Below are 19393 nucleotides of genomic sequence, written 5' to 3' on the forward strand. Positions count from 1 at the left end.
GTTAAGATTGGGATCCCATTGTACTAGGCTTATCCATACATAGTAATTACAATCTAATCTTACGACATTTTTATTGGCCAGTCAGATTTATTTTTTAAAATCCTTTACAGTAATTCTGTACACTCCGAGCTACTGATGAATAGCTAATGATTTTAGCCTCTGGCTAAAGCTGTCAAAACCATGGCTAACTGGTTGAATGGACACAATGTATTATTATAGATCGCTCCTCAGCTTGGGCCTTGCTTGGGCCATTTGGGCAAAGCCCTTTCTTGCAGCAGGCAGAGTTTGGGAAACTTGTCAATGGAAAAGGAGGAATTTTGGAGGGAAGGTGAGAGGAGGGGAGGAAAGGGGTTAAGTTTATATCACAAGCAGTCTGTCAAAGGTTTGTATCTTGTGACGATCACACTTTCAACATGTCTCATTCACACTTTTTGGCCAAATGGTAGCTCGAGATCATGAAGACAGAGATAATTAAGATTATTTAATTCATTAGGTGAGGGGTGGGAAAAGGAAAGGAAAGGTTTTCTGTTCTGCTGCCCCCAGTAACCCAAATCTGTTAACCCTCTCAGTTGTTCGCTTCAGGTGAGGTCCACAAGAGCTGTGTGTGTAGGGTAGGAGGGAACTGGGGGAAGATGCCGTGGAAAGAGGTATGGGAGTACAGCAGAATGGGGCAGAAGAGGAGGGATGAAGGTTGCCAGCAGACTGTGAGGACAGTGGAAAAGGAGTGTCAGGGAGCAGTGGAGCATGAAACGTTCCATGCCTCTTGGAGACCTTAAAAGGCTTGTTGGCGTCCCTCTGTAAAACTTTATTAGGCTTGTCAGGATCCACCACAAAATACTCCCCAACCAAGCGTTCATGGGATCATCTGTGGCCAGCACGAGCTTCCTGCTTTGTCTACTCCCACAGCCTGACTATTTTTAAAAACTATGGAAATGCCAAAAGAAAAAAAAAAAACTTTAAGGGATGCCAATGTTGAATGTGAATATCAGTATAAATCATTCCAAGAACATGGCTGTTAGCCCTACTCCGCTTCTAGCTTCTCCCCTAGTCCCCTGCACCTCTCATATTTTTAAATACCACACGTTCAAAGAAGGGAGGCTGGACATGTAAGGACAGTCTGGCTTTTGTTTTTCATACTTTCAGGTGTCCAGGTTTTTTGAAGTACCCTTAAGTCACAAATATGCACCCTCGACATGAACTTCACTTTAATGAAGTTTTATCTGATGATATTCTACACATTAAGATGGGTATAAAACTGTATCTATATCCATACATACACATTTCAGTTTTAGCTGTATACAGTAGAACCTCAGAGTTACGAACTGACCAATTAACCACACACCTCATTTGGAACCCGAAGTACACAATCAGGCAGCAGCAGAGACAAAAAAAGGCAAATATACAGTGCAGTGTTAAACGTAAACTACTTAAAAATAAAAGGGAAATCGGCATTTTTCTTCAGCATAGTAAAGTTTGAAAGCTGTATGAAGTCAATGTTCAGTTGTACACACTGCGGTGTTCATAACTGAGGTTCTACTGTACCAAAACAAGAACTCTTACACCTCAAGAAAACATTACTGCTTACAGGACATATAAGATTTTGTGAAGAGGAAAACAAATAGACATCAAAACTCTAACTTTTGTTCTCCAGGGAGATGTTAATTAGAGTGGCAAACACATTTAGCATAGGGACTTACTTGTGGTACGTTACTATCAACCCACTTCGAATTGGGCAAAATGTCATCCCACAAAATCAGGCATCGAGCAAGCGTCTAAAAAAGTCAAAATGGGGTGGAGAAAAAAATAAGCATAATATTAGTAAATAGCATCAGCAATGGTCTTTTTAAACACACTAAATACATCAGGGGTGACAGGACAGAAAAATCACGGTATTGCATAGAGGCCTCTTACCTCCTCTTCTTTTAAATCAGCAGATAAGCTCTTTTCTTGAGCAGGCTGAGAACATTCAAATTCCATTTGGATACACAGGGACAGTGGTACATACTATTTCAATATACCAATTAGCATATCTTTCACATGTAAATTTAGCTGAAATTGCATTGTAAATATGCAGTAGATGCCAATGTCTTACAAATCATATACTGTTTTTTAAAATCAACTGAATTAATCTGGGAAAAGTACAGAAGTTTGCTTAAAATTTTCCATTTTATTTAAAGCTATATGGAAAAGATTACACTTGAATAACTTCTCTTACTAAAAACAGAAGAAGTCACATGATGTGAAAGTTGCAAACAAAATTATTGTCTGGAAGCAGTCAGATTTGTTTCGGGGTGTAAGACTGGCATATCCATAACAGATTATTATGACCAGAGATATTCAAGACTGAGATGTTTCTCAGTAGGGTCACATATAGATTTTCAAAGTGCATTTCAGTACCATTATAATAAATGTCAAAATGAAACAAAATATAATCCTACCCTCAACAAAAGAAATTCTGGTTTTACAAAGTCCAGCAAATACATTGTGTCCGGAGCTCGAAGCCAGTCAGCAATGGACCTATTTAAGCACAATAAGGTAAGTTAAGTTTGTGTTACGTAATATACTTCAGCAATGTACAGAACTTATCGAACCACATATTGAGTCAATAATTAGCTACTTTATTAATGCTATGCAAATTATTATTAGTTGACAGGAGAAGCATGTCTAGTAGTTAAAGCACAAGAGATCTACTTTCAACTCCCCCAACCAATCGAAGGCAACATGGCCAGCATATTAACATAAAATGGGGATGCTACTTGCAAAAGGGTGCTGAGATATACATGTAAGTGTTTATACGCTCTGAGATTGCTGAGTGAAGAGGCCACAGATGTGCAAAGTGTTACCAGTTTTTTTTATGTTAGAGAAGGTGGGGAAATGGATTATTCTTCTAAAATAATTAGCCCTGAAGAACATAAGGGCTTGGATGAGATGATCACAGATGGTAGGTTTACTTGAAATAAAATGAAGACAACCCAAGGTAAAGTTAAAATTATGCAGAAGTTAAAAGCTGATTACAAGTTATAACAAACATTAAAGCCATGCCAAAGTCAATACCTGTTATTAGTCTTTAGGTAGATCATAGCTAATGCCAGAGTTGCCCCTGGACAAGTAACATCCACATTTATGGTATCTCCTTCCTGTCAAGATACAACATGTACTTTCAGTCCCATTCACGACAAAGTTCTGTTTTACTAGTTATAAAAATTCAGAATTCACTGTGTGCATTTGAGTGCCAACCCATGGTAATGTATAAGAGATCCCCCATGCTACAGCTATTTCTGCTTAAATTAGCAGCAGTTCTCTAATGTAACCACAACCTTTATCTGATAACTCGGAGACTTGTGCTTCTCTCGGTGCATTCCTGCTTGGAAACGCTTATGGCCTCCAACCATGTACTGATAAAGCTGCTCCGGGACATTGAGGTCAGACATGCCTATCAAGTTACTGCCATGCTGAGAAAAGAGGAACAAACCAAAGAAAGGTGAATCAGTCCCTTCATACCTGACTACTAATGAAAAAAATGAATTAATTCTGAAGCAATTGGAAGAGAAGGGTGAAAAAATTCACAAATACAGCAGTCTAGCTTCCCACTTCCCGCAAAAAATGATTCATCCTTGCCTCAAATATTAACAAACAAACAGATAACAGACAATGTTAACTATTCATCTAATGGTGAGCCCTGACAACCTGTATCCCCACTGCACATAGATCAATTTAGTCTGTTTGCAAATTGTCTCTGATTTCTACTCACAATTCTTAGCTGCCGGCACAGTAGTTTGAGAGAATCAGAAATGTGAACTGTGAGGTTAGTTATTGGACACAAAGGTCATGTGGGTCTTGCGTAGAGGAGTACAACAGAATTAGGATTTCAATTCAAACACGTTTACAAGTTCAAGGTTTGCTGTTGAAGAATAATCTCTAATATTTATTTTCAATTAATTAGAATCATAGACTTTAAGGTCAGAAGGGACCATTATGATCATCTAGTCTGACCTCCTGCACAACGCAGGCCACAGAATCTCACCCACCCACTCCTGTATCAAACCCATGTCTGAGCCATTGAAGTCCTCAAATCATGGTTTAAAGACTTCAAGGTGCAGAGAATCTTCCAGCAAGTGACCCGTGCCCCATGTTGCAGATGAAGGCAAAAAAACCCCAGAGCCTCTGCCAATCTGCCCTGGAGGAAAATTCCTTCCCAACCCCAAATATGGCAATCAGCTAAACCCTGAGCATGTGGGCAAGACTCTCAACATTCCCAACGATAAACCCATTGCCTAAAATATCTGCATAAAGTGAACACTGAGGGGGCAGGAGCACAGCCAAGCCTCATTTCATTTTCTTTTTTATTTGATCAAATATTTTGTGAGATATTGGCCCAACAATTACCCAGTGAATTTGAATTGTGTCAGTCTCTTTCATCAATTACAGTGATAACGTTATTCTATTTCTTTTACCTTTGCTTCATAACTTGGCGATTAAATCAGTTTTACCATTTTATTTCTACTACCTGCAGTTTTACAACAGGAGGAAGACTGGACTTACCCCCAAGCAGACCATGCCTAATGCTAAACCAGCTGCTAGAGAATAGGATTCTCTGTCAGTGCAGTATTCCATTTCAGGACCTGGGGGACGTCCTTTGTAAAAAGGAAACAGCATGAAATTAACCTTCTGCAATTCTAACCAAACTAACCATTCTGGGATATTACATTTCTAGTAATGCGATAGCAAAATTCAGACCTGTATATTTTACTCAAGAATATCAGGAAAATTCTATCAATGGAATTAGAGGCAAGAACTTCTTAACCTCTTGGATTGTCTACAGCCAGCTGAAAGGACTCTCCAAATGCAGCACATATGTTAAATAACATGGAGGAAATCTGAGTTTATATGCAAAGGATCACAATACAGAAGCACACATTGGCAAGGTCTGGACCTAACCACATATGGGAAGCACATTTCAAAAATGTGCTCTCAGAAAAGATTGTGCATATTTCTCTACTCCGGTTTGTGAAGTGTTAAGACACCTCACACCCCAAGCTGGCTCACAACTCTAACAAGCCAATATTTTATATATATCGTAGTAGCACATTCTGCATAAAATAACACTCCTTCACAACAGAAAATGTGTTTGAATCAACTGACGGATACTGAGGGTATTAGTTTGAAGAGGAAAGTGTTGTTCTTAAAAGTACCCATTTCTAGATTTGAAATAAACCGTGTGCTGTCTCTTTTAAATTTTATATACACACGTAACATTGTTTCAAGCTTACCTGTAAAACAAAAAGCAGAACCACTTATGCACAGAAACAGAAAGCAAGTGACATTCAACACAGAAATCTAATAATATACCATTAAAAAAAGAGTGAGCTTCCCACAAAGTCTGTTGCCATAGAAGGCCTATAATGATGCATTTGGGGCCATAAGAAACACCAGAAAAAGCAATTGCTACATGATCACTAACCAGAGGTACCTCGGATGAGCCAGCACGAACAGCCCTTGGGGGAACTAAACATTTTTCTCAAAATGTAAGGTTAAATGATTTCTGCACAAACTGGCAAGCAAGGAGACATGCACAACACGTTTCTGTGTTTAACGCCAAATGGATTTGTACTCAGAAGATCATCTTTAAGCTTGACTGAAAGAGAAATTTTATAATGTGTTTCACCATCTACTCACCTTTAGATTAATAATGGTGGAATTCACCAAATATATTTAATAAATAATTTTTTCTGCTATTCAACCGGCCCCAATAGTAAGTTCCTTTGAAAGAGACAATGACAATGTTCCAATTTAATACACTACAGAACAGACAGCTTACAGCTGTTTTGTTTCTTTAAATTGCAGGGGCCCTGGCTTGGGAGAGAAGAGCGGAGCATAGGTGCATAGGTATTTTTCAGGTGAACTAGTTGGGTGTCACAGGTAAATTTTTCAAGTTATGCAAATGTCACGTAAACATACACAGGCCCCACACAACCTCCAATTGTAGTGGTTTACCTATTTCAGCCAGCAGAACCTCTGCCGTGTGCCTGTGAGCTGTTCCTTGATATACCAGGCCTATTCCTATCACAGCCGCCACCTGTACGTTATGAGGGACATCCAGCTCCGTTGAAGTTGGTGGCAAGAGAGCAGGTATGTGGATGCTAAGGAGCCGAGTAATAGCCATATCCATTGTGCCCAGCTTGGCAGCAGAAACACCAAGCAGCAGCCCAATACTGGTCATCTCGTGGCCCTGAAATGGGGAACAAAGACAGTGATCAAAGAGCATTGAGAACCGTAAATGTAAGTGCATTTATCTCAGCTGAAATCGAAGTCTTAAGGTCACACTCCCACAGTAATATATGAAGGTACAAGGCGAAGATAATTTCTATGTAATTTTGATGAGCTGTGATTATACTCAGTCTTTTGGGTAGCCTCTCACGGCTAAATGAGTAAACTTCACATTACAGATTGAAATCTCCTTCAATATATCAAAATAAAATCCTTTCGTAAATCAAATATTAAACATGGTTAGACTGAGATTTTTGGCTCCACGTTCTATCATGGCATTGTTTTTAAAATAAAAACGCTAGGTTCCCAGGTTAGCTGACTGGATATTTATAATACAAATCAGACCAGCCCTACGCTGGAAAACATACACCTCTCCCCCAATAGAACGCTGTCCTCAGGAGCCAAAAAATCTTACCGCATTATAGGTGAAACTGCGTTCTATCGAACTTGCTTTGATCCGCTGGAATGCGCAGCCCCGCACCCCCAGAGCACTGCTTTACCGCATTATATCCGAATTCGTGTGATATTGGGTCCCATTATATCTGGGTAGAGGTGTATTACGCTAAAGCAGTGGTTTTCGACCTGGGGTCTGCAGGCTATGTCTAAGATTTCCAAAGGGGTCCGTACCTCCATTCAAAATTATTTAAAGGTCCACAAATGAAAGCCACTGCTCTAAAGGTTTCTGACAAAGAACCAAGCCTTCCATTTATCATCAACATTATTATTTTGATCTAGGTGAGTCTAATCACATTTTTATTAGTTTTTTAATCTAAGGCTGGATTTAAGGAGTACATTTGATTCTCTACCTTTTAATAGTTACTCAAGAAAACATTGGGCACTTAGCCATCAGACATGCTCTAGGTGTGTTGCATAAAAGAGAAGCATAAAACCACAATGTGTCATTCTGAAGGCTTTCTGAAATAAAAAAATAAAAATAATCTTAACAGGCACTAATTTTATGGGTTTCAGAGGGGTAGCCATGTTAGTCTGTATCAGCAAAAACAACAAGGAGTCCTTGTGGCACCTTAGAGACTAAACACATAAATTTGTTAGTCTGTAAGGTGCTACAAAGACTCCTCGTTGTTTTTACTAATTTTATGGTCTTAAATCCAAGAGGAACGTTATTCCGTACCTAACAATGCAAAAGCAAAGATCAGCAATGGGATCTACTCCATCAGGAATGGCCAGAACCAGTTCAAGACAATCCCATGTCGTACCCATCTGATCATCTAGGCAATGCAGAAGAATCCAGCAATCAACAGCACTTAATGCTGCCCATAACTGTACCCCATGAGGCAGCATAGACTTCCACTAGTCATTGGGGTAAGCCAATCATTATGACTAAACAGCTCTCTCAGTACTATGCCCGCATTGAAACAAGATGAAAATATGTACCAAATATTGTTGTTACAGTGTTCCTACAGCTGTCTCACTGTCCTCTTAGCCAAAGAGAGAAAGCTAGGCCACTTTCCATGGCTAGACAGCACAGCCAGGATGTTCCAAGTGCACAAAGAAATATGCATGTCCCATACGTGAACTGAAATTGGACCGGTTTGTTCCTATACAGAGAACAGAGGCAGCTTTTGTCTTTTGTATTTCAGGACAAAACTGTTAGAACTAGGCTGGGGAAGAGCAAGCTCTTAAAGTATATGGCTGACAAAAGTTTCCTCATACAAAAGAAGCCTGTAGAGACAACCCAGTGCTCCAGATAATTCGTTATTAAAATGATGTGCATTTGTCACATGAGATAAAGGGATAACAGTCCTGAACAATGGTGAAGGTCTGAGACAGCCAAACAACTGTGCCAGCAATTAGCAGGATGAGTGACTAAAGCACTGGCCATTCCCTCACATTAAGAAACTCACAAATATTTTAAAAGAAAAAAAAAAAAAAAAAAGTCACTTCCCCCTCTTGCTTTTGAATGCAGGTCTTACCTTGGTCAAGTAGTCGTGTATGTTGAGTGTGGCAAGCTTTGTGAGGTGTCCATTCAGACCCAGTGCCATGAGAAAACCTGCATATTCATTGGCTAGTTCTGCATTTTTGGGTTTGTTATAGACAATCCAAGCTGAGTCTATCTGGGAAGCAGGTGCTATCTTCAGTCCAGCAGCCACTCCATTGTGAAAACTGGCCCAGCATGCCATATTTGGAGGAACATCAATGTTCCCACTACTAAGGTCCACAGTAGTGTTTCTAGGCGGAGCACGGCCTGCCCAGAAGAGAATAATTAAAAAATGTATGACGACGAAAGTTAGCTCACATTTAAAATGGCTTTGTTTAGCAGAGTCCTCATCAGCTGTCAGAGGAAAAAAAACTGATGCTAAGCGATGCGTCACCAATTAATTTATATCAGAAATTGCTCTCAAATTGAGCACCTCACATTTAAGAGATACTGTACCTGAAAAACTGTGGTAGCAACACAGTAAAAAATGCTCATTGTGAGGACAAGGCTATGCGTGTCAACAGATTTGTTAGGTGACAGCAGCATGGTAGAGCAGATAGGCATTCTCACTCCCAGTTCATTGCGTTAAGATCTAATCCTGGCTTTGACATTGCCCTGCTCTGTGACACTGGCCAAGTCATTTCATTTCTTCTTGTTCTCTCCTAGTTCTCGCAATATGCCTGTCATAATGTATCAGAGCATCATGGCATTTCTATGCTTCCGTTCCCCATAAGTGATAGGGGGATTAATGATATTTACACCTTCCTTTGCAAAGCACTTTGAGATCTAAGGATCAAAACTGCTATAGAAGCTAAGTATTGTGACAGTTTCATCCTTGACAGATAATACCACAACTGTCAGTCATTTAGGAATCATAAAAACATAATTGTAGCCAGGGAGTAAGTGATCAACTAAAAAACCTAGGCTTCATTTAGAAGAAACTAGTCAGCCTGGGAACACTACCTTTCTTACTCAAAAAAGACGGTTACTCACCGTTGTAACTGTTGTTCTTCGAGATGTGATGCTCATATCCATTCCATTAGGTGTGTGCGCGCCGCGTGCACGATCGTCGGAAGATTTTACCCTAGCAACACCGGCGGGTCGGCTGTGGAGCCCCCTAGAGTGGCGCCTTCATGGCGCTGAATATATACCCCAGCCGACCCGGCGCCCCCTCAGTTCCTTCTTGCCGGCTACTCCGACAGTGGGGACGGGGGGCGGGTTTGGAATGGATATGAGCAACACATCTCGAAGAACAACAGTTACAACGGTGAGTAACCGTCTTTTCTTCTTCGAGTGCTTGCTCATATCCATTCCATTAGGTGACTCCCAAGCCCAACTTAGGTGGTGGGGTCGGAGTGAGACATTGCTGTGTGCAAAACCGCTGACCCGAATGCAGCATCGTCCCTGGACTGCTGCACTAGTGCATAGTGCGCTGTAAACGTGTGGACTGATGACCAAACCGCCGCTCTACAAATGTCCTGTATCGGAACATGTGCCAGGAAAGCAGTCGAGGAGGCTTGGGCCCTCGTGGAGTGAGCGGTGAGGTGCGGTGCTGAGACACCTGCCCGGTCATAGCAAGTCCGGATGCAAGACGTAATCCAGGAGGACAGGCGTTGTGAGGAGACCGGTGAGCCTTTCATTCGGTCGGCCACTGCAACGAAGAGTTGCGTCGTCTTTCTAAAGTGCTTTGTGCGGTCAATATAGAAGGCCAGGGCCCTGCGTACGTCCAGGGAATGCAAACGTTGATCCTGGCGAGTGGCATGTGGTTTGGGATAAAAGACCGGGAGAAATATGTCCTGGTTGATATGAAATGGAGAAACCACCTTAGGGAGAAAGGCAGGATGTGGGCGAAGCTGCACTTTATCCTTATGGAAAACTGTATAAGGGGGCTCGGATGTAAGCGCCCTGAGTTCAGAAACTCGCCTTGCTGAGGTGATGGCTACGAGGAAGGCTGTCTTCCAGGATAGGTACAAAAGTGAGCAGGTGGCTAGTGGTTCAAATGGAGGACCTGTGAGTTTAGAGAGAACCAGATTGAGATCCCACGTCGGGATGGGATGACGCTGCTGTGGGTACGTCCGGTCTAAGCCCTTGAGGAATCTAACAACCATCGGGTTAGAGAATACCGAGGACGCGAGTTCCCCTGGGTGAAAGGCCGATATAGCGGCCAGGTGAACTCTAATTGAAGATATCGCCAACCCTTGTTGTTTTAGGGAGAGAAGATATTCCAATATGAGAGGAATGGGTGCCTGCAACGGGGACGTGGCTCGTTGTTCGCACCAACAGGAGAACCGCTTCCACTTGGCCAGGTACGTGGTCCGTGTTGAGGGCTTCCTACTGCTCAGCAGAATCTGTTGGACAGAGTGCGAGCATTGCTGCTCTGCCTGGGTGAACCATGGAGCAGCCACGCCGTGAGGTGGAGTGATTGCAGGTCGGGGTGACGCAGCCGACCGTGGTCCTGAGATATGAGATCCGGACATAATGGAAGCGGGATCGGTGTCTGAACCGAGAGTTCCAACAGTGTGGTGTACCAATGTTGTCTCGGCCACGCTGGAGCGATCAGAATTACCTGTGCCTGGTCTCTGCGCAATTTGAGCAGTACCTTGTGGACCAGAGGAAACGGAGGGAAGGCATAAAACAGGTGGTCTTTCCAGGGAAGGAGAAACGCATCCGAGAGGGAGCCCGGAGCTCGACCTTGTAGGGAGCAGAACATGTGGCACTTCCTGTTGTCTCGGGATGCAAACAGGTCTATCTGGGGAAACCCCCACTTCTGGAAGACGGAATGTATGATGTCCGGACGGATAGACCACTCGTGCGTTTGGAAGGACCTGCTGAGTCGGTCCGCTAGAGTGTTCTGGACTCCAGGGAGGAACGATGCCGTGAGATGGATCGAGTGGGCGATGCAGAAGTCCCACAGGCGAATGGCCTCTTGGCATAGAATTGACGAACGTGCTCCTCCTTGCTTGTTGATGTAAAACATGGCCGTGGTGTTGTCGATGAGAACCAACACACAGCGGCCACGTAGGAGATTGAGGAATGCCTGGCACGCCAGGCGTACCGCCATCAGTTCCCGAACATTGATGTGCAGGGCTAACTGGGATGCAGTCCACAGGCCCTGGGTATGGTGTTCGTTGAGATGGGCGCCCCAACCCAGAGATGACGCGTCTGTGACCAGGTGCAGAGAGGGTTGTGGGGCGTGAAATGGCATCCCCTCGCAGACCACATTGTGATCTAGCCACCAGGTGAGGGAGGCCAGGATCAAGTTCGGGACCGTGACCACCAAGTTCAGGCTGTCCCGTTGTGGACGGTATATTGATGACACCCAGGTTTGAAGCGGGCGAAGCCGAAGTCTGGCATGCCTGGTTACGTACGTGCAGGAAGCCATGTGACCCAGCAGGGTAAGGCACGACCTCACCGTGGTAGTTGGGAAGGCCTTGAGCCCTTGAATGAGGTTCGTGATGGTGCCAAAGCGGTTGTCTGGCAGGATGGCTTGTGCACGTCTGGAGTCTAGAACTGCGCCGATGAATTCTATTCTCTGGGTAGGTTCTAGAGTGGATTTGTCCTTGTTGAGTAGGATGCCCAACTCGTTGAATGTGTGCACTATTCTGTGGACGTGAGCTTGAACTTGCTCCTTGGTGCGACCGCGCACCAGCCAGTCGTCTAGGTACGGGAACACCTGTACCCCTTGCCGACGAAGGTACGCTGCCACGACAGCCATACATTTCGTGAACACTCTTGGGGCCGAGGATAGGCCGAAGGGAAGGACAGCAAATTGGTAGTGCACCGTGTTTACCACGAATCGCAGGAAGCGTCTGTGAGGCGGGTAAATTGAGATATGAAAGTAAGCGTCTTTCATGTCGAGGGCGGCGAACCAGTCTCCAGGATCGAGGGAAGGGATAATGGCCCCCAAAGAGACCATGCGGAACTTCAACTTTACTACGAATTTGTTGAGTCCGCGCAAGTCCAAGATGGGCCGTAGACCTCCTTTGGACTTGGGGATCAGGAAGTAACGGGAATAAAATCCCCTGCCCCTTAACTCTATCGGAACCTCCTCTATGGCCCCCATGGCCAGGAGCGTAGAAACTTCCTGTATAAGAAGTTGCTCGTGAGAAGGGTCCCTGAAGAGGGACGGGGAAGGGGGGGAGGAGGGGGGGATTGAAGAAAACTGGATAGCGTATCCCCTCTCCACCGTGCGGAGGACCCAACGGTCCGAAGTTATAAGGGACCAAGCACGGTGGAAGTGGGAGAGGCGATCCCGAAAGGAGGGAGCTGGATCCTGGGGGATGACTGGGGCGCCGTCCTCGACCGCACCTTCAAAAGTTCTGTCTAGGACCTGAAGGTGGTCTTGGTGGCCCTTGGTTCTGACCGGGTTGAGGGCCAGCCCATCTTCTCCTACCACCTCGCCCTCGCCTTCTGGCAGGGTCCTGTCTCTGGCGAGGTGGAGGGGGGTAAAAACGTTGAGGCTGGGGCCTAAATGGTCTGCGCTGGGGACCCGCAACATGCATCCCCAAGGAGCGCATGATTGTCCTGGAGTCTTTGAGGCTCTGCAATCGAGAGTCCGTCTTCTCCGAGAACAGCCCCTGTCCTTCAAAGGGCAAATCCTGTAGGGTCTGCTGTAATTCAGGGGGCAAACCCGAGACTTGGAGCCAGGAGGTCCTGCGCATAGCGATACCTGTGGCCAGGGTCCTTGCGGCCGAGTCCGCTATATCCAGGGAGGCCTGTAAGGAGGTCCGAGCCACCTTCTTACCCTCCTCGACCATGGCTCCAAACTCTTCCCTGGACTCTTGGGGAATCAACTCCTTAAACTTCCCCATAGAGTTCCAGGAGTTGAAATTGTAGCGGCTCAGTAGCGCCTGTTGATTCGCCGCTCTAAGTTGTAGCCCTCCGGCTGAGTAAACCTTACGGCCGAACAGATCAAGCCGCTTAGCCTCTTTTGATTTTGGCGCTGCAGCCTGCTGGCCGTGGCGCTCTCGTGCATTCACTGATTCCACCACTAGTGAACACGGTTGGGGGTGTGTGTACAAGTACCCATAGTCCTTAGATGGGACAAAGTATTTCCTTTCCACCCCTCTCGCTGTGGGTGGAATGGAGGCAGGAGTCTGCCATATCGTATTCGCGTTCGTTTGGATCGTGCGGATCAAGGGTAACGCCACCCTCGATGGGGCATCCGATCCAAGGATATTCACGATCGGGTCGTGCACCTCCACTATCTCCTCCGTCTGCAGGTCCATGTTACGGGCCATCCTGCGGAGGAGATCCTGGTGAGCCCGAAGATCTATCGGAGGGGGACCCGTGCATGAAGTGCCCGCCACTGCCTCATCCGGAGAGGAGGAGGAGGACGCCTCCGGCGGTAGTGGATCCAAGGGGGGGGCCCGGTCCCCCTGGTCTTGGGTCGGAGCGTCACCTGTACTTGGGTCCACGGTGTCGGGTGGTGTGGACACAGAAGCCTCTACGCCTCCAGGCGGAGGCCGAGAGATGGTGGATTCTGGGGCCCTTCTGGCCGAGTGACCCGAGCGAGAGGTCGATGGTAGTGAAGCCCCTTGCTCCTGGTGGTACGCCCACGGGGTCCAAAACGACCAGTGAGATGGTCCATGAGGGTGGTCCTCTGCCCTCTCCTGCCAATGGCCCAAGTCTCGTTCCTCGGCCTGTCCCTGAGGGGGGTATGCCGATCTCGACAGGTCCTCCGATGAGCGAGATGCCGATCTTGACGGCCATGGCGGTGCCGCGCAAGATGAAACGATCCCCGTGGTCTGCGGTGCCGCACGGTGCCGGTCCGGAGATGATCTATCTCTGTGCGGTGCCGGCGATCGGTGCCGGGACCGCGACCGGTGCCGATGACCTCGTCGGTGCCGGGAGTCGGATCTGGACCTCGACGAGGACCTAGAGTATGCCCGGTGCCGGGATCGGCCCCTCGGCGTCGAGCGTCGAGCGTGGCGGTGCCGAGAACTACGTCTCGACGTTGACCGGTGCCGACGATCATATCGGTGCCGAGACGTAGAGCGGTGCCGCGAAGAAGATCTTGACCGCGAGTACGACCGGCGCCGAGGCGATATTCGGTGCCGGGACTGCGAGCGGCGTGGGGACCTGCTTCGGGACCTGGATCGGCGCCGAGGTTCCAGCCCTTGTGATGGAGGGCGCATCAAGGCAGGTTTCCCTCTTGACTGTACCGGGCGAGTCAGCGGTGCAGTCGGTGCCGGTGGTTGAGGCGGTGCCGGCTCCGTGAGAGCTATCAAGTCTCTCGCCGCCTCGAAGGTCTCCGGAGTCGACGGGAGACACTGTATCACCGCCGGCCTCGGTGGAGACGCTATTTGTACCGGACTCGACGGCCTCGGCGCCGGAGTCGACGGTGCTGGAGGCGCCTGTTTCCGTTGCTCCACCGGCGGACGCGGCTCTACCCCCGGCACTGGGGGAGCCGGCGCCTTCGGCACGGACGTCCCCGTCTTATGGGCTTTTTTATGCCCTGGGGATAATGACCGGCGCCGCGGCACTTGCTGTGTTTGCGGTGCCGACGAGGTCCGGTGCCGGGGAGGCTTGTCTGACGCCACTCGCGTGGTCGTCATAGCCGGTGCCGCCGGGGCACTGCGCACCGAAGTGCTAGGCGTCGGAGTCTGGCCCGTGGAAGGAGTGTCCGGGCTAAGTGCCGCCTCCATTAGGAGTTGCCTGAGCCGAAAGTCCCGCTCCTTTTTGGTTCTTGGTTTGAAGGCCTTACAGATCTTGCATTTGTCTGTTTGGTGGGACTCTCCCAGGCACTTCAAACAGGAGTCGTGCGGGTCGCTCGTTGGCATAGGCTTAGCGCAGGAGGCGCACTGCTTGAAGCCGGGAGCGTTGGGCATGAGCCCGGGCCCGCGGCCGGGGAAGAAAGGGGGAGACGACCCCCTTAACCCCTTAAACTATAATAACAACTATAACAAGTTTAAACTATTGAACTATAAACACTATAACTACAACTATAACTATAACTCTGAATGACTAAGTACGCTAGGGAGAGTGGAGATCAGCTATGCCGCGCTCCACAGTTCCAACGACCGTCAGGGGCGGTAAGAAGGAACTGAGGGGGCGCCGGGTCGGCTGGGGTATATATTCAGCGCCATGAAGGCGCCACTCTAGGGGGCTCCACAGCCGACCCGCCGGTGTTGCTAGGGTAAAATCTTCCGACGATCGTGCACGCGGCGCGCACACACCTAATGGAATGGATATGAGCAAGCACTCGAAGAAGAACAACAAAATCTGCTTCTGTACAAATATTTACTGTACCAAACTTCCAAAAAAGCATAGGAGCCTTTTGGTAAGTGTGCATGTACACACAAAGACCTCGCTGTTATTTTATTTCAATTAAATTAAAAGGTCCTTCATGATATAGAGGCAAGAAAACTAAAGACAGCTGTTACCGCTGAGACTTGCAAAAAATGGGACCACAAAACAACTAAAAGTTGTTATAAGCCCAATATTTCAATCTGGAAAAGAAATCTGAACATTCAGTGGGAGTGAGGGAATACTGTCAGTTGCTGGACCTAATGTATAAAGAGCTAGAAGAACTAATAACCTCAGAACAATTTTTTTAAAAGATCAGTCACAAAATTCTGCAGGTACAATGCCTGCATCATTAATGATAATGCAAAGTTAAAAATATCTGATTATTTGCAGATACTTAACGTTCGCTCTTCCCTGTCTTTTTTCCATAGTGCTGATTAGAGGGTGCAAAAATTCCTAAAATTCAATTAGACATTAAACCAAAAGTTTAGAATTTTCTTTCCCCAATAGGTCAAAGAGTGCTTCGGTGACGTAGGAACCTAAATATCATTGGGGGTTGGGGGGGGTGGGGGAGGAAATCAACAGGACTTCAGCTCCTAAGTTACTGAGACACTTCTGAAAGTTTTACCACAGTAAGGCCCCTTTCCAATCAGTGACTGCATGGGCAAACCCCTACACCCACCTGGAGTCATTTGCAGGATAAAGGACCTTAGTGGGAAGAGACTATTTGGTCACTGTTGTAGGATATTTAAATTAATGATATATAGCATCAGGATGAAATTCTGGCCCTTCTGCTGCCAGTAGCAGAACTCCCATTGACTTCACTGGGGCCAGGACCTCACCCTCCAAACATTACAGCACAAACCATATTGAGAGGATTCCAAACTCAATGAATTGGTTTTAGGATTCTTAGATTAGAAGGTAGAATAATTCTCCATCTGGCGGCAGTTCCCTTATTTTATTGATCAGCTAGGGATTTTGGAACACGATATATCTTTTGCTTTATTAACAATAATGCATAGCTGCAGTTAACAAAACACAATAATCTGCTTTAAGGTCCAATCCTGCCAACATTGCTAAGCATAGAGATTACTACCATGAACAGTTCTACTGACTTCATATTGGACCCTGGGAAAGCGAAGACACACTGCATCATCTGGCAAAGATGAAAAAAACATAAAGCCAAACAAAATTAACCCCGCAAGGGCTGGTTTGTGCTTCTGGTTTTAATAAATGTTACAATGCTAAGTGAAATATATATCCAGTGCACCGTGACACCTTTTACTTTGTAGTTGGTAAATTACCATCGTATCTAGCATGTCAATCTATTTGTAATTGGTGAGAACTACTGTATATAGAATTGTTACTTATGATCTATTTCAAGAATCTTTACAAGTAATTATTTTGCTCATAACCTATATTTTTAATTGTAACTTTATTTTGTTTTTCTAATGATAGTTTCGTGTCTGCCACTTAATCAAGAACACCACTAACTGAAACTGCCTGGCCTGTCTGGAAACACCAATGTGTTAAAAGTCTGGTGAGGAGAACTCAAGAGCGTACAGAGGAAGAATAGTAGGCTCAGGAATTCCCCCCACAGCACAGAATATTGTTCAGTAATTGTCGAAATCTATTAGAAATGTACCTTACAAGGCATATAAAATGCTTCCTGGAGCAGTCATTGCAACCACTACTCATCATAAATTTGAATTTGTTTTCTACATGTTCATCCTGTACATTGAGCAGGGTCTGGTGTCTGTACTAAACTAAGGTTAAAGTGGACACTGCTCATAATGAAGACAATTGGGAACACCGAAGTGAGAGTAAAGGACTAAAAACGATTTTTCCTGCGAGCTCCAATTTCGGTCAAGTGCCAGTAGCTTTTAAAGACATTAAGTCCCAACTCTGCAGAGATTTACACCCATACTTCACTGTACACAGTGAGCACCATCCCACTGACTACAACAGCACTACCGAAGCACATGTCTCGCAGGCTCAAGGCATTATGTAGCTAGCAAGTCTAGGTTATTTTGGCTTTTATCATTTTTAACTCAAGGAAATCAAATCATGGGGAAAATGCTGAACAACATACCAGTTAGATTCAGTTTAGGAATAGGCAACGGTTCTGTTGGCACTGGATGATATGAGAACAGAGTAAACATTCCTCGGCCTAAGGGGAGCGCCATTGTCCGTTGACACAACTGTAATAACCTGTAAAGGAAATCAAAGACAGAAAACAAAAAGATAAATGCTTACCACAACCATGTTCACAACATAGGATATAGGCAGATCCCAGTCATAAATGGTATGATGTGACAATCCTCTCTCAGAATGAGAGTAAATAGCTCTTTTGCCAAGCCAATATTATAAACGCAAACCTAACCAGAAGAAGAGGGCAAACTTAAGAAACCTACAAAAGGGTATTGCCTTGTTAAGTGGCTGTTCAAGGGTTGGTTTGTCCCCAGAGAGTCCTTTAAAGGATTAGCTTTAATTATTTTTATTTAATAATTAATCATTACTTATTATTTAAGTATTACCATAGTGCCTAGCAGTCCCCGCCATGGCCCAGACGCTGCACAGAAAGAACAGAGACTGTCCTTGTTCCCAAAGTACTTAACCATCTAATAAATACTTCAGTTGAAATCACGTTGGGACGTACCTAACGTACGTTAACGAGTGCTCTGTAAGGAAAATTCTATGCTATCTACAAATCATCAGGCATATCAGAAAATGCAGATAAAGGAACGCTATAGAAGGAGGCAAACAAAAGATTGCCACGTACCGTCCTGCTATGACTAGCGACAGCACCACGTTCCAGCTCTTACGCAACATGAATCATAACATTCAAAGACTGTTGACCATATTTCTCTTCTACGGAAGCAAAGTTCTGATTTACTCAGAAGACAACACTCTTGAGACTCATTAGATCACTCAGCTTTTTAAGTCAGACAATATTTCACTAGGTTCCTTTAACTTCCTATTTTTGCTGAATTTTAGCAGTTACTGATGCTCTGAAGACAAATGTCCTCTAAGCAGCAAATAAATTACTCTCCAAAAATCAGATCAATAGACAGACAGCTATGAAAACTGAGGTGAACAACCTGTTGGAAGGTTTGACAACCATGTAGCAATCCCACAGCCTGGGTCAGAGGAAAGATTCAATTCGCCACATTTCAGACACTAGCTGACTCAGCAAATCAGCGCTCCGTGGCTTTTTGAAGTTCAGGATATGCAGAAGAGGATTAACTGGTGAACCAGCAGCAGCCTAAACTCCAATTAAATCCACGTACACATCTGAACCAATCTAGGTCCATATGCTATTTCCTACAGGACAATATTCCCCCCACCCCACATTACTTCTGAGAGCAAGTGGATCCTGACTGAAAGGATGCAGAAGGTAGGAAGTTCTGCTTCTGCCCCCAGTCCCTAGGGTCCCACAGATGATTCTCTGCAAAGGCAGATCTCCAGTGTCATAGGGGGATGGCTTCGGAGGGATGGAGCCGAGGAGCAGCTGCTCCCCCTGTGAACCTGCTCCTATCTGCAGATGTTACTGCTGCTTCAAGCAACATTAACACATGGTGCTCCCACTCTGAGGCACTTTGAGGCTCATATTGTCCTGGGTTTGAGGGAGGGGGAAAAGAAGTCAGCCAATGGCAGCAAGGCAAATAGCCGGCAAGCAGACTGAATGCAAGAAGTATGGTGCCTATGTAGAGCCCTAGGTCCATGGCATATCTATCATCCTCTGCTGGCTTTGAGAGGTGAATCACCCCGCCCGTTCCATAAGGGGCACAAGCTTCCCCTCCATGGGAACACAGAACAGGAAGATCCACGGGCTAATTGGCTCAGGTGCCTGCCCTCTCTGCAGAAAGCACTCACAGAGAAGAGAATTTGGTGTGGTCTCTCTTGCCAGTTCATGCTTCAGACAGTCCTGAGCCCCTA

At 45.8% G+C, this 19393-nt stretch overlaps 1 protein-coding gene across 3 annotated transcripts in view; it reads right to left on the reverse strand.

Moving 5' to 3' along the window:
* The window catches only part of ANAPC1 (anaphase promoting complex subunit 1), a 78909-nt gene that overhangs the window by 17862 nt on the left and 41654 nt on the right, over positions 1–19393 (reverse strand). For all 3 annotated transcript variants that reach the window (XM_034763955.1, XM_034763954.1, XM_034763953.1), the window contains exons 26-33: positions 17547–17665; positions 8202–8473; positions 5995–6229; positions 4543–4634; positions 3318–3452; positions 3055–3137; positions 2439–2517; positions 1698–1772 (exon numbers count right to left, since the gene is read on the reverse strand). In XM_034763955.1, coding sequence (XP_034619846.1) covers positions 1698–1772; positions 2439–2517; positions 3055–3137; positions 3318–3452; positions 4543–4634; positions 5995–6229; positions 8202–8473; positions 17547–17665 — 1090 coding nt within the window. The remainder of the gene's footprint in view (positions 1–1697; positions 1773–2438; positions 2518–3054; positions 3138–3317; positions 3453–4542; positions 4635–5994; positions 6230–8201; positions 8474–17546; positions 17666–19393) is intronic.

Source organism: Trachemys scripta, chromosome 3 (genome assembly GCF_013100865.1).
Source record: "Trachemys scripta elegans isolate TJP31775 chromosome 3, CAS_Tse_1.0, whole genome shotgun sequence".
NCBI classification, from domain to species: Eukaryota; Metazoa; Chordata; order Testudines; family Emydidae; genus Trachemys; species Trachemys scripta.